The sequence below is a fragment of the Ruditapes philippinarum genome, unplaced genomic scaffold (genome assembly GCF_026571515.1).
Source record: "Ruditapes philippinarum isolate M1 unplaced genomic scaffold, ASM2657151v2 ctg5081_1_1_1_1, whole genome shotgun sequence".
NCBI lineage: Eukaryota > Metazoa > Mollusca > Bivalvia > Venerida > Veneridae > Ruditapes > Ruditapes philippinarum.
Window position 1 is genome coordinate 114,415 of NW_026857336.1, and position 16,520 is coordinate 130,934.

The window sequence follows — 16,520 nt, forward strand, 5'->3', positions numbered from 1 at the left end:
CTAAATCACTATATCTGAACTACATGCTAATGTGCAAAAAAAGAAAAAGAAGCAACGGATGATTTAGTCATGTGACCAGTGAGTCATTCTTAAAATGAAATAAAATAATACCCAATTTTTTTTAGCTTAATGGGCCTTTAAGGATCCAAAGCAAGGCAGACTTATTAACTTTTGGTGAACTATTGACACCACTGAATTTGTATAATGAATTTGGCCTTTGAATTCGGAACAGTCTCACTGTAAGGAGTTAAAATACAGAAAGCAGACACTGAAGCGAAAAGTACAAAGTTTTGACCTACTTTGAGTTCTGGATAGGCCATTGGTATTTTTAAATAGCAGTTTACAGAAAGCTAAAGGTCCAGGCATAGCCATGCTAGCATGGTTCTATACCATCATACAATCAAGTTGCTAATAGCACAATACATCATGTACTGGAATAAATATCAGCAATGTTAAGATTAAACAAACAAGTCAGTTTTGGCAAACATATTATCTTTAAACATGTATTTTTCCAAAAAATTACAAACAATTACTCATTTCTTTGTAACTTTAAAAAGTGCCATTTGTTTATAATCAGCAGTAACTCATTGCTAACAAATTTGGGGTAGATGATGCTACTTACATGTTAATGCACAAATCAATTGAAACCATGACCCCTATCACTTTTTAATAGCTAGGTCCATGGTAAAGCCGACGGTGAAATGGTAAAATCCTTGCTTAAAGGCCTGTTAATAGTAAGGTCCATGGTAAAGCTGATGGTGAAATGGTAAAATCCTTGCTTAAAGGCCTGTAACTTCAGATCCAGGCAGAACTGCCCCACCCACCCATTTCCCAATTTACAGTGTAGAGTGATGAAAGGTAAAACAAGAGCACTGCATGTACTGGTAACTCATATCTGTTAAAATTCAAAGCTTAAAAGGGGCATAACTTAAAAAATATAGCTTTCATAATTATAACCCTTGTCTAACAACTGCACTGCAAGTTATCAAAGTTTCATATTTTTAACTTTTAAAATGTTTGAGTAATAGGCTACATTAAAAATTTGACAAATGATGACAACAATGATTATGCTGTAACAATCACATTAGCTTTGTCTTCAAAAAAGAAAAATCTTCTAAACAGAAAAACCTTATAATGGCTCTATTTCCATGTTATCCCCTAGGAGCGTTAGGGGAAGACATGGGGACAATTGATTAGTGCATAACCATTGGAGTAACATTCTAATATATTTGAGATATTTTAATGAAACAAATCCGTGTATCTAGAACATATACTTCAGAAGTTACCTTTATTAATCTCAGTGGAAATTTAAAAAGAAAAGAAAAAAGAAATGAAATAAAACTATAGAAATATATCCCTTGATATTCATTAATGTAATGTATACAAGAGATAAAGAAAATAAAAATTCGCTTAAAATCATAAACGATGATTAAAAATATCTTCAGACCACATATAAATATTAAAACTGAAATTTAGAAGTAAGAAATACCGGTATGATATTTCTGAAAGAAAATAAAAATAAATTGGTAATTCTGAAAATTGCACAAAATATTGAAATGAACGCTGTTAAAACCATATATGTGGAAAAAAAAATAAAATGAAATTTATTCACATACATACACAAGCTTTATATTGAAAAGATCAAATTAAAAAAAACAACAACAATATAACCTTAAACATTGATTTTATCAATAAAAGAAATGTACATACATTTTTGTACATTATTAGTTTCTTTATTAAAGCTAACCAAACATTTTCTGTAAATACTTTAATTAAAATTAATGTACATAATATCAAGATTTTATCGCAATTTTTAAAGTAAGATGATCAGGGAAAAAAAGTTTGCAGTTTGCAAAAGTGATGTAATAAATAAAAGAACATAATTTTGAGCCGCGTCACGACAAAACCAACATACATGTAATGGGTTTGCGACCAGCATGGATCCAGATAAGCCTGGGCATCTGTGCAGTCTGATCAGGATCCATGCTGTTCGCTTACCAACTCTATTACAAGTAGAGAAACTGATAGCGAACAGCATGGATCCTGATTAGCCTGCGCAGATGCGCAGGCTGGTCTGGATCCATGCTGGTCACAAACTCATTATGTTGGTTTTGTCGTGATGTGGCTCATATACTGTTACTGTACACATTAAAATTACTAAGCAATTGATACATATTATTTCCCTTTGTCATTTTTTTTCCAGAAATTTCTCCCTGTCTATCTCTTTTTCAAGACAACTACAATCTCCACTATAATAAGTTCAATACTCACTCTGACTGAAATATTTTCTACTTTTCAAGCTAAGTTGTTTTGGAATTTTACAGAAAAGTGCAAAACGTCACTGGCAACAAATGGTGGAATTTTTTATTATACAGAAAACCCCATCATTGGCAACTCATTGTCATAACTTTTTCCAACATCACCGGAATTCGATTCAAATTTAAAGACTAATAAAATCAACAACGATAGAAAAATACCCATCAGTGTTTAACTGGATATTGTTTTAAAGTGAAAATTGGAAACAGCTGAAAAATTTGGAAATGGATCAATAAAAAAAATTGGAGTGAGATTTTTTTTTTTAAGTAGTATCACAAAAAAAAACAGTGTGCAAGAGTATGTACAAAAAAATGTACAAAATGACCTATTTTAAAATGTGTTTATACTACAATTTAAAGTTTGACATAATTTTATTGTAATAAACAAAAATGTTCATTCTGACTACTTTTTTCTAATGCTTGGCAACATTAAATTCTGTTAAACTCTGCAATTATCCACTATAATTTATATACTAAAACACTAAGCGAAAATTAAAAGATAGAAACTTATTCACAACTTATAATTTAAAGAAAAGAGTAAAGAAAAATAAAACTTCAGATGTGATGCCAATGGGTTTCATAAAAAACTGAAAACTGCAAAAAGAGAGTAAAAATACCTTAATTAAAAACAAGAGTTCAAGTCAAAGTGAGCAATTAATTATGTGCAAGAAAAAAAACAAGTTCAACTTAACAACAGAATTGTTACAAAAGTAATGTCAACAATAGCGATTACAACAGACACTATAGGGAGAGGGGGGGAAAAATGGGGAATTTTCTCAGATATGTTTATTCACCGGATATTACTTCACACAATAGCACTATGTAAACAACAAAGAATAATTATAAATAATACACGATCTTCCTTTGAAAGTTGTGTTAACGAAACCGTAATCAAGATATCACATATAAACATATCGCAATAACAATCAGTAGTTATACTCCCGTCTCAAGTTTGTCAAGAACTTTGGAAAACTGTTCTAAAAATTCAGAAGAATATCTCGCATCACACTAACACTCGTACCCACACGTACATAATGTTTGTAACATACTTCATCGCAATAACAATAGCATATAAATTATATCTACACTATCAGATTTAATAATAGCACTAAATTAATGACAAATGATAAAAATGTACATGAAAATGAAAACCAAGGAATTTCAGTAACAAACAATGTCGCATAAGAATGTGAAGAATAAATGCATTCTCAAAAACATACACATAAAAATGTACATGAAAACTGCTTTAGTTTTCAGTTAACAAAACTCACTAAATTTTTTTAAACATGCATACAAACATTATTCAATCATACTGTCAACTGAAAATCAGTTACGGTAAGCCTTCAATTACAATAAAGAAATTCAGTCGTATCAAAAAATATCTGAAGTACATTTAACCTTTAACCTGCTGACTTGTGTAATGGATTTGTCCCAGCTTTAAAATTGGCACAGTTTATTCAAAGCTTCAGGGTATTTCAATATGAAAATTTTAAAATTGAGTGCCGACTCAGACTGCATGGAAGTGCAGGCTGGCCTTACTAAACCGGTCATAAAGGCTAATCACTTGGTTTCCAGCATGTTAAGGTATGACCACCCTAACTGGCAATATAAGGAACTAAAAAAATTTAAAAACCAGGGGTTAAAATTTATTTTCCCCTTAAAAAAAAAAAACGGGAAAAGTTTAAAAAAATTTAAACAAAAAATTTTACCAAAAACGGTTTAAACCTTTTTAGGGAAAAACTTTTTTCTGAACAAAACCCTTAAATTATTTAAAAAGAAATTTTTTCAGAAATTGGGCAAAACCAAAATAATCTTTTAATATTATAAATTATAAAAAAATTTTTTTTTCCCAAATTGAAAATTGTTGAAGAAAAAAATATAACCCTTTTTAAAGGTAAAAAATCAAAAACCCAAATCTATTTCCAAAATGTTAAAAAGGTTGCGTTAAAAAAAAATAGTAACTTCCCCCCCCTTTTTTTAACCCATTTGGGTTTTTTGACAATTTTTCCTACTTTTAGAGCCTCATTAAAAAGAAATCTTTAAAATTTACCCAATTATGGGTCTGTTTTCAAAGTTTGCCTTAATTTTTCCAAAAATATATAGTTTGATAATACTTTTACAATGTAATTTTGATTTTATTAAATTCTGAAAATATCAGGTATTATATTTGTTATTAAAACGAGCATTATTTAGCAAATTAATCCCAGCCATAATTATATATATTTTTTTAGTTTCCATAATTCCTCAGAGATATACTTAAATAATGTTAACAGATAAAAAGAAAAAGAAAAAAAAATGTTGACCCTTCTGGGTTTTAAACCACACCACTCAGTTTCAATGCAACTGGCAGTAATTCTAGCCTTTTTGAATTCTCTTCAAATGGGAGGTAAATTAAATGTATATTAAATCTAGCGGACCTTTGCTTCTATAGCTTCTAACTATCATAAGGTAGTTAGATATATCAGTATATTTGGGCTTCATCTAGATCATCTTATTTTGTTTTAAATTTATCTCGAAATATATGACACACTTAAGTTTCTACGTGAACATGTATTGGTAGTTAAAAAAATAAAAAAATTAAACAAACTTTGTTGGCTTTTACCACACCACACCTATGCTATTTTCAAGCATATTTACAATATGTGACCAATATAAAAAAGGTACACAACTTCATTTACAATCCGAACTCATGCAAAACTCAACATGTAACAGGAATGTATATGTCAATAAATGGTGTTACATCGTGAATGTGTAGGTCATGAATCAAATTAAATTTCCAACATGAAACAAAACAAAGCAATGGCTGCTCCCCGTAACCTGCATATGTCTGTGGATGTATTTCAATGCAAAATAATGTAAACAAATTGTGTAAACATCTATTTTTAGTATCGGTGACCTTGAACCGAGTGACCCTTAACTCCACAGAAAGTTATAGGACCATGTGAGGTATCTACCCACCAAATATAGATGATATGGGTTGCTAGGGAAACCAGATGGATAAACAAAGCAGCGACTATATGCTCCCTACATATTTTTCGGGAGCCTAAAAAAATGAACAACATTCAGGGCATATATCAAAGGGTCATACAGCAGTATTACATATCTCTTCCTGCATGATTCACATATATACAAATTTAATTTATAGATAACAATGTTTCATTACCATAAAAACTTGTATATCACAAATATTGTGATTTAAAACGTGTGATGTTCTAAACCAAGTTAGAAAAAAAATAGCTGCAAATAATCATTACAATTTTGTCAACAGTTAATCAATAAGTATAAATTGACAATTTTGTGTGAAAATGTTGTGTTTTGCATGAAAGAATAAAGAAGAATATACAACAGTGAGTCACACCAAGAAAATGTGGTGTTGCAAGTCCTTAAGTATGTTGTGTTGCAATATGTACACATGTTGTGTTGCAACATGTATACAAAGTCCTAAGATATATATGTTGTGTTAAATGTGTACACCAAGTCCTCACAAAATATTGTGTTGCAACATGTATACAAAGTCCTAACAAAATGATGTGTTGCAATATGTACACCAAGTCCTCAAAAAATGTTGCGTTGCCATATTATCACCAAGAAAACTAACTGTGTAGCATTTCATCTGAAAGAGCTGTTCCCCCATACCCCCAGTCAATATTTTATTTTTTTATTTTAATTGATCTTTGTATAAACTATAATTTTATGAGCCGTGTCACAACAAAACCAACTTAGTGCGTTTGCAACCAGCATGGATCCAGACCAGCCTGCGCATCCGCGCAGTCTGCTCAGGATCCTTTTCCCCTGTTCGCTTTCCCAAAACCCTTTTTACAAGAAAGAAAATTTCTGATAGCGAACAGCAGGGGTTCCTGTTTCAGACTGCGGGGCCTTGCGCGGGCCTGGTCTGGACCCTTTTGCTGGCCCCAAACCCCATAATGTTGGTTTTGTCTTTGGCGTGGTTTCATATGTATTTGTAAAACAAAAAAACCATTATCTGACCCTTCTCTAAACTTTTGGGCCCTCCTAAAATTTTCTTATGTTTGGGTAGGGGAAACTTGTCAAAAAGGGGTGCAAAATTAAAAGCAAGACATGGTCATTACATGAATTCTGCAGGCTAAGGATTAATTAATAACATTAATAAAATTTTGAAATGCCAAAATACCTACAGGGGTCAATGGTCATATTTCATAAAGGTAACAATCCTGAATGACAACCAGGAACTAACTTTTCAATTTAGAAAAACGACTTTAAAGAATTCAATTTAACAGTATAATGGTTTTGTTACTGATGTAACAGTTTTTATAATCTTTAAAACTGGAAATTACTTTGTAATCTGATAAAGTTTCAAGATCATGTGACAAAAATCAGTCTGGGAGAAAACAGTTCCTGAGAAATTGAGAACAAAAAAAATCTAAATCAATAACATATTTTTACTTTGTGGTGTTTTTTTTTGTGTGTGTTTAGTTTTTGGGGTGTTTTTTTCTGTCATGATAATATATTTTTTATGTGGTGTGGTTTAAATACAGAGCAGTTTTTCTAGGTTAAAATCAAACATTACCAGGCTTGTGTTCATCAAGTTAATTTAAAGTTAATTAGATCAGGTATTGAAAGTTATAAGCCTTTGCCATTAGTACATGTATAATGCCAGGCCAGCCTGTGCATCTGTGCAGTCTGAACATGGCCGAATACTGTTGGTAGTTCATTTTTTGTAAGTTTATTTTGAAATACCACACTCTGAATTATTTATTCCAAATTCAATGGAGGGCAAATTCACTTCATAAAGTCAGCACAATTAAGGGTTGAAAGATTTTAATAAATGAATTGGACCTTCCCTCTTCATAAATTTTACAGTTATAGTTTTTAGGAAAACTACTCGGCCTTACGTAATATTGACTTGACACGCGCTCAAACTTTATTCTTTTAGTCGGTAAAATGCCAACTTTCTCATTTCCAATCGGCAGTAAAAGACATTAACTGAAATTAATGCTAGTAAAACTAGTCAGAAAATGTAGTTTTTGCTTTGCACATTTCCCTGTTGATAATCATTCTACCATTACATTTTGATTAACAAACTTTTGTTTTGTAACAATACTGTTTCATAAAAGCGAAACCAATTATTTTGAAAATACATAATTAGTCTAAACTATGAGTGCTTAAATATGATAGCACAATAAATGATATCTGAAAAGAATCATAAAGGTCATAAAACTTGAAATAAGAGTTTGATATAAAAAAAACTCAAGCATTTTTTGTTCAACTTAATTTGATGATTGATGAAAAATTTCATCTCATAAAAATCATGCAAATTATATGAATTGTGCTTGAGTTTAGAAGCCAACAGTAAAGAATCAAGTCAGACTTTGCCGATACAAAAATGTGTCAACCAACCTGGTTCTATACTTGAAGTACCGGCTTTATCATTATCTTGACCTACTTTCTGCAAATGTAATAAAAATAGGGGGAAAGAAAATCCAATTTGTTCATGTAAAATAAGTGTGCATCCATTTTGTTCATGTAATAAGTGTGCATTCTAAATGGCTTGTTATCATGTAAGCAATGTACGTTATGTTTAACCTTTAGTCTGTGACCAGTCTTTGCCAGTATAAAGCCGGTGGCCTGAACCTGTATATTTTTGCAGTCTGACCACACTCGATACTGTTGCCTGCTCAATATTTGTATTTTGATACTGAAACCCCTAATACTTGAAATGGACTGTTCTAAATTAAAAGTAGGATGAATCCATTACACAAATTCAGCAGATCAATGTTCTGTCTGAAGGAAAAATGTGAGTTTTTTTACTGATTAGTAAACATAATGCAATAATATGATACAAGTTTTCTGTGCGGTTCTTGGAACCATATGCCTTCATTATTTATATGATATTTTTATGGCATTTTAAGCAATGGCATTGTATTCATGACAGTGTAAGCCTACATTCATAAATATAGTATCTAAATTGTATGTCTGTATGCAGGTAAGTATGTAAGTAAGAAAGTATGTACGTATGCAGTAATGCACGAAAGTATGCAGATATGCAGGTATGTATGTACATATGCAGGTATGCTATCATGAATGTAGGTCTGTGTCTTAATAATTGTATGCAGCTATCTGGTCATGCATTTGAAATCTGAAAGGAAAATATTAATTAATTAAGAGGCTCAGTTTTCAAATAGGGGTTGTTATTGTTCTTGAGAAAACATTTCAAAGTCCATTAATATAAGTTTTACCCTCATGGTAAATCAGCAAGAAGATTCCTATATCATAAATGGAGTATCTCCCTCCAAAACAACTTCACATCTACCTGATTAACTAACTGAGGTAATTTTAAATCTGACAAGTTTCAAATGTATGAGAAATGATAAATTTAACACAAGACCTGTCCTTAGACCCTTTAAACTTTTCTTAGTTGTAGAGAGTATACTTAAAGCAGTCAAATAATCGGGCACAAGTTGGCATAAGCTAATTTTCAGATTAATTGTCTTTAAGAAATGACATACCATTCTGAAAGTGAAAATGTATACCAAATAGAAAGTGACAAGCTTTGAAAGTTTCTGGGAAATTATGGGACATTAACAAAAAAGTTAACTAATGCCAACACATGGGTCATGACAATAACTCCACCATTTTTCATATGAAAAAAAAGGGAACTAATAAAATAACAATATCCATAATTATGAAAACACCTTGGTAAAAGTTCAAACTCTGGAAAATTTCAAATGTCTGATAAGAGATCAATCGATACTGTCACATTTTCAAACCCATGTGACTCCATTGCGTTTTCAAACTTTCTGTTGTGAAAGTTTATCATTTCTGAACCATTATATCTAGCGTCATTTCTGCAAATTAAACACTTCAATGAGTAACGGCTCTAGTTTTGTAATGTCTAAATGAGAAGCAAGCTTGGCACTAGACTCGCCAAGGTTCCTCACATCCAAAAGCATCATCAAGAGCTTCGGGTACAAAGTGCGTGCTTCGCAAACAGGCATAATGGATTCTAAATACATCTGTAGCCAATGAGTAAATTTATCCTGAGCCTGTGTAACGGCCTCTAAGTTTTTCACGTTCGGTCGATCCGGTGCGAATATCTCGATCACAAACATCAGTGTCATTATAGTGTTGTTGCTCATCGTGAGTTGGTGAAGAGTTTTCACAAATTTCACGTGCTCTGTATACATACCCGTACCAAGCTGCTCCTTTATAATTGATGGATCGATATTATGCTCTTTTGTATCCTGCATTTGTTTTACCTTCCACTTGTGATTTGTCGGGTCAAATCCCATTGCAGACCTTAACACCAAGATTTCCATAATACCTCCCTGAAAAAGACAATTAAAATCATTTTAAATACAATTTATTCAGTGCATAATATCATCAAAATATAATCAAGAGATGATTTGATTTACCTCAACTTTTTCATATGATCAACTAATAAATATTACTTGTGTATCATATGAGAACCATTTACATATTTTTACAGAGGGCGTGACCTTAAAGGAGCATTCATTATAACAGTTTGGTCAAGGGTTACCAAAGAAATATGGCATTATGAAACCTTGTCTTTTTTTTTGCAGACGTTCCAACTAACCAGCTTTCCCGGATAACTAACCTGTTCATCGCGATCTCTGCATTTGACCCACTTGATTCCTAAATCAGTGGTGAGAGACAAATGACCGTTAGACTCAATGTCAGAAGTGACAAAGACATATCTACCCTGCCAGAGGATCAAACTTAGTGACCCCTGGATTACAAAACTGATGTGGGGGCATCCATAGCTGAGTGGTTAAGGTCGTCAACTTCAAACCACCTGCCTCTCACCACTGTAGATCGAATCCTGACAGGGACTTTGGATTCTTCCATGTGAGGAAGCTATCCAGCTAGCTTACGAAACGTCGGTGGTTTTAATCAGGTGCCAGTTCGTGCCTTACATAATGTACGGTCTGCAAGGGCACCTGAGGTCTTCCTCCACCAGTAAAGCTGGAACATCGCCATATGACATAATTTTATAATGTGTCGGTGTGACTTAAAACCCAATTAAACAAATCTGATGCTGTCTCTACAAAGCAAAGTGGGCAAACTGTATTATTGATACAACAAATGGTGAAGCTCTGACAAAAGCTTCTGTCTGAACACTCTGTGCTCAGGTTGGCAATAATCAAGAAAGTCATTCTTTCTACATGCTATTAACCTAAACGAGGTTGTTCTAGAATTCTTTCTTACAAATACATGCAAGAATAAAATGCATATGTTAAGATATACATAATAATGTTCACATTAACATTTCTCCACACATTTGAAGTGCCCTATTAAATGTAGACCATGAATATAAAACAAGACAATTATTATGCAAGTGCAGAGAAATGGAGATAAATGTCTGAGTGCAAACACATTCTCATATAACATGAATATACACTCTGCATACCTGTGTCAAGACCGAAGATTTCATATACAGTTAAATGCTATAGAGTTCATAACAGGTGTTGCTGTGTTAATGAAATTTCATTTTCATCACAGGTAAAATTATTGTTTGTCAATCTTCTTGTGTGTGTGTGTGTCATTAAGAGGTGTGGCATTGATCACTAAGAGATACAACTTTGAAATACTTGTAGGAGCAGAATCCATCTAAATTAGATCCTGAAAATTTTCCATGTTCTTGATTTATTCATATTTTTTTTATGTTTCCATAGAAATTAATATGCCGAATATATCACAGCTGGTTTCATAATTGTGGTTAATCATTTATAATTTCTTTCCTTCCCATTTGCCATTTTCATTGATCTTTATAACATAAGGCAACTTTATATTAGATGGAAAAAACTCCGCTGAGGTATTTTGACATGACGGAACTGGAAATATTTTTTTTATTTTGACATGAAGGAATTGGAAATATTCATTTTATTTAAACATGAATGAATTGGACTTTTTTTTTTCCAGAATTTTTCAAACCATTTGAAAACCAGTCAAAACAAAACTTGTATGCATAATATTAGGTCATTCCGTCACTCCATTTTTCCTGAAGAATGTTTTTTTTATTCTGCAAAATGACCTAAAAGTGTGTATTTAAACACATTTTACTTGAATTGTGATCACACTTTCTATTTTTATTTTAATTCAAGGTATATTTATTTAATATCTTAATAATAAAGTTGAAAGGCATTTATAATGTTTACTGTATTAAACTAAGCAATAAACTAACTTCATAATTAAGAATTAAAAACAAACTTTTACCATCGCAACTTCAAAAACAAGAGCTGTCGGTAGGACAGCAACGCTCGACTATTCTTAGTGCTTGATAGTAAAAAAAATGCTTGATAGAGTTACCTCCTCCTGTTTACAGGTTGGGGTCATGATGGTGAACAAGTGTGCAAAGTTTCAAAGCCATATGTCAATGGACTTTGAAAATATTTGAACTATTGCAAAAACTTTAACGTAAATTCTAAGTCGAAAAAGGGGCATAATTCTGTCAAAATGCTTGATAGAGTTACCTCCACCTGTTTCCAGGTTGGGGTCATGATGGTGAACAAGTGTGCAAAGTTTCAAAGCCATATGTCAATGGACTTTGAAAATATTTGAACTATTACAAAAACTTTAACGTAAATTCTAAGTCGAAAAAGGGGCATAATTCTGCCAAAATGCTTGATAGAGTTACCTCCTCCTGTTTACAGGTTGGGGTCATGATGTTGAACAAGTGTGCAAAGTTTCAAAGCCATATGTCAATGGACTTTGAAAATATTTGAACTATTACAAAAACTTTAACGTAAATTCTAAGTCGAAAAAGGGGCATAATTCTGTCAAAATGCTTGATAGAGTTACCTCCACCTGTTTCCAGGTTGGGGTCATGATGGTGAACAAGTGTGCAAAGTTTCAAAGCCATATGTCAATGGACTTTGAAAATATTTGAACTATTACAAAAACTTTAACGTAAATTCTAAGTCGAAAAAGGGGCATAATTCTGTCAAAATGCTTGATAGAGTTACCTCCTCCTCTTTACAGGTTGGGGTCATGATGTTGAACAAGTGTGCAAAGTTTCAAAGCCATATGTCAATGGACTTTGAAAATATTTGAACTATTACAAAAACTTTAACGTAAATTCTAAGTCGAAAAAGGGGCATAATTCTGTCAAAATGCTTGATAGAGTTACCTCCTCCTGTCTACAGCTTGGGGTCATGATGGTGAACAAGTGTGCAAAGTTTCAAAGCCATATGTCTATGGACTTTGAAAATATTTGAACTATTACAAAAACTTTAACATAAGTGGTTACGCCGACGCCGACGCCGACGCTCGGGTGACTGCAATAGTTCTACTTATTCTTATCAAATAGTCGAGCTAAAAAGGATGACTAATCTATTGTGACAGGTGGGCTAGAACGGTCAAAGTTTGTTAGAAGGGAAAACCCACATTAACCCAGTTCCAAATAACATTTATTCTAGATACTAGTTGACTGATTTATGCTCCATATTGTTAGTTGATTGTCAGTTGTTAAAACACCTCTTTAAGTATAGGTTAGTGTTTTATAATATGCATTAACAAAAAATAATTGGTCGCCTGCTGCTTCAACCTGGAACATACGATACATAGTACATCCCAGCTTCAACTCACTGATCATTAATTCTGACTTTTATCTATTACTGTGTTACCATTTACATAAATATGACAGCTTTTTATCTTTAGATCCAACAAGCCCTGTCATGAACCCATCCAAATTCTAGAATATGCTCCTCTTACAGCAATAAACAGTGTAATTTATGACTTATGTAATTGATAAATTACAGCAATAAATAGTATAATTGATGACTTATGTAATTGACAATTGCAAAAGATGTCACCTCATTAAGACAATATATCTGTCCAAAGTTATGAATGAAATATGTTGTATAAAGGAAATTTGTTGAATATCACCTTTCAATTTGACTAAATTTCAGATCTACTTATATCTTCCATGTAGATCTGATGACCACTGTATATGTTTCGCCTACTCAGTATTGGTTTCCCACGGGTTAAATAAAATAAGAAACCGCATCAATTTCAAACTAATGAAAGCTCGCCAATGATTGGTTGTTGGATTTTCTCTCATTTCAGAACCCTAACCCTAATATGAAGTAAAATTTTAACAAAATAAAAGAATGTACTACAGACATTCTTGGCTCTTCAGCTTACAGAATTCAGAGTATATCCCAAGGTTAATTTACTAATTTGAATAAAGGAAGACCCATATGCAGCTTTACCAGTAATTGAAACCAAGACTAGAAGGAAACCTGATGAAGCCATTGACAGTTAATGATGAAAGTTTTTCAATTTTGAAAAAAAAATTATATGAGCCGCTTCATGACAAAACCAACATAGTGCGTTCGCGACCAGCATGGATCCAGACCAGCCTGTGCAGCTGCGCAGTCTGGTCTGTATCCATGCTGGTCGCAAACCCATTATGTTGTTTTTGTCGTGAAGCGGCTCATATATTTATACTTGGCCAAATAAAGATCAATAGTTTAGACTGAGATGCCTTTTGTATCAACATTGAGTTATTATCAATTTCCTGATTATACCTATAAATAACCCTATTGATTATCTCTTGCCCCATAATATTCTTACACTTAATCCTCTTTAAGCATATCTAGAGTATCAACAAACTTGCCATGATCATACCCTTTCATCATGAACATGCTTTTAGCTAGTGCCCATGTCAACTTTTTCCTATTTCTAAAATAAAAAAACTCGAGGAACAAGATATGTTTGTAAAACATGTATGCCCCCTATCAGCAGCCAATTAGTCATGTGATAAGGTTATTATGCATGACTTCTGACCCAGTGATCAAACAATTAATAAGGGTTATAAAGTATCTACTGGTCATGACCTTGACCTTTGACCTCTTGACCCAAAACTCAATAGGGGTCATCTGCTGGTCATGACCAATCATTATACAAAGTTTGAAGTTCCTAGGCCTAGGCGTTTTTAGTTAATTGATCGGAAACCGTTTTTACCTACAAGGTCAATGTGACCTTGACCTTTGACCCCTTGACCCCAAAATCAATAGGTCATCTGCTGGTCATTACCAATCACCATACCAAGTTTGAAGTTCCTAGGCATAATGGTTCTTAAGTTATTGATCGGAAAGCATTTTTACCTACAAGGTCAATGTGACCTTGCCCTTTAACCCCTTAACCCCAAAATCAATAAGGGTCATCTGCTGGTCATGACCAATCACCATACCAAGTTTGAAGTTCCTAGGCCTAAGGGTTCTTTAGTTATTGATCGGAAACGGTTTTTACCTAAGAGGTCAATGTGACCTTGACCTTTGACCCCTTGACCCCAAAATCAATAGGGGTCATCTACTGATCATGACCAATCACCATCTCAAGTTTGAAGTCCCTAGGCCTAAGGGTTCTTTCATTATTGATCGGAAACCGTTTTTACCTAAAAGGTCAATGTGACCTTGACCTTTGACCCCTTAACCCCAAAATCAATAGGGGTCATCTGATTGGTCATAACCAATCACCATACCAAGTTTGAAGTTCCTAGGCCTTAAGGTTCTTAAGTTATTGATCGGAAACCATGTTTACCTACAAGGTCAATGTGACCTTGACCTTTGACCCCTTGACCCCAAAATCAATAGGGGTCATCTACTGATCATGACCAATCACCATACCAAGTTTGAAGTTCCTAGGCCTTAAGGTTCTTTAGTTATTGATCGGAAACCGTTTTTGCTTTCAAGGTCAATGTGACCTTGACCTTTGACCCCTTGACCCCAAAATCAATAGGGGTCATCTACTGATCATGACCAATCACCATACCAAGTTTGAAGTTCCTAGGCCTTAAGGTTCTTTAGTTATTGATCGGAAACCGTTTTTGCTCACAAGGTCATGTGACCTTGACCTTTTGACCCCTTGACCCCAAAATCAATAGGGGTCATCTACTGATCATGACCAATCACCATACCAAGTTTGAAGTTCCTAGGCCTTAAGGTTCTTTAGTTATTGATCGGAAACCGTTTTTGCTCACAAGGTCATGTGACCTTGACCTTTGACCCCTTGACCCCAAAATCAATAGGGGTCATCTACTGATCATGACCAATCACCATACCAAGTTTGAAGTTCCTAGGCCTTAAGGTTCTTTAGTTATTTGATCGGAAACCGTTTTTGCTCACAAGGTCAATGTTGACCTTGACCTTTGACCCCTTGACCCCAAAATCAATAGGGGTCATCTACTGATCATGACCAATCACCATACCAAGTTTGAAGTTCCTAGGCCTTAAGGTTCTTTTAGTTATTGATCGGAAAACCGTTTTTGCTCACAAGGTCAATGTGACCTTGACCTTTGACCCCTTGACCCCAAAATCAATAGGGGTCACATCTACTGGTCATGACCAATCACCATACCAAGTTTGAAGTTCCTATGCCTTAAGGTTCTTTAGTTATTGATCGGAAACCGTTTTTGCTCACAAGGTCAATGTGACCTTGACCTTTGACCCCTTGACCCCAAAATCAATAGGGGTCATCTACTGATCATGACCAATCACCATACCAAGTTTGAAGTTCCTAGGCCTTAAGGTTCTTTAGTTATTGATCGGAAAACCGTTTTTGCTCACAAGGTCAATGTGACCTTGACCTTTGACCCCTTGACCCCAAAATCAATAGGGGTCATCTACTGGTCATGACCAATCACCATACCAAGTTTGAAGTTCCTAGGCCTTAAGGTTCTTTAGTTATTGATCGGAAACCGTTTTTGCTCACAAGGTCAATGTGACCTTGACCTTTGACCCCTTGACCCAAAATCAATAGGGGTCATCTACTGGTCATGACCAATCACCATACCAAGTTTGAAGTTCCTAGGCCTTAAGGTTCTTTAGTTATTGATCGGAAACCGTTTTTGCTCACAAGGTCAATGTGACCTTGACCTTTGACCCCTTGACCCCAAAATCAATAGGGGTCATCTACTGGTCATGACCAATCACCATACCAAGTTTGAAGTTCCTAGGCCTTAAGGTTCTTTAGTTATTGATCGGGAAACCGTTTTTGCTCTCAAGGTCAATGTGACCTTGACCTTTGACCCCTTGACCCCAAAATCAATAGGGGTCATCTACTGGTCATGACCAATCACCATACCAAGTTTGAAGTTCCTAGGCCTTAAGGTTCTTTAGTTATTGATCGGAAACCGTTTTTGCTCTCAAGGTCAATGTGACCTTGACCTTTGACCCCTTGACCCCAAAATCAATAGGGGTCATC

At 34.0% G+C, this 16,520-nt stretch overlaps 1 protein-coding gene across 2 annotated transcripts in view; it reads right to left on the reverse strand.

Moving 5' to 3' along the window:
- Window positions 1–8,105: 8,105 nt before the first annotated feature.
- The window catches only part of LOC132749421 (nuclear hormone receptor HR96-like), a 78,218-nt gene continuing 69,803 nt past the window's right edge, over window positions 8,106–16,520 (reverse strand). For both annotated transcript variants that reach the window (XM_060739154.1, XM_060739153.1), the window contains one exon: window positions 8,106–9,619. In XM_060739154.1, coding sequence (XP_060595137.1) covers window positions 9,134–9,619 — 486 coding nt within the window. In that variant the 3' untranslated portion in view covers window positions 8,106–9,133. The remainder of the gene's footprint in view (window positions 9,620–16,520) is intronic.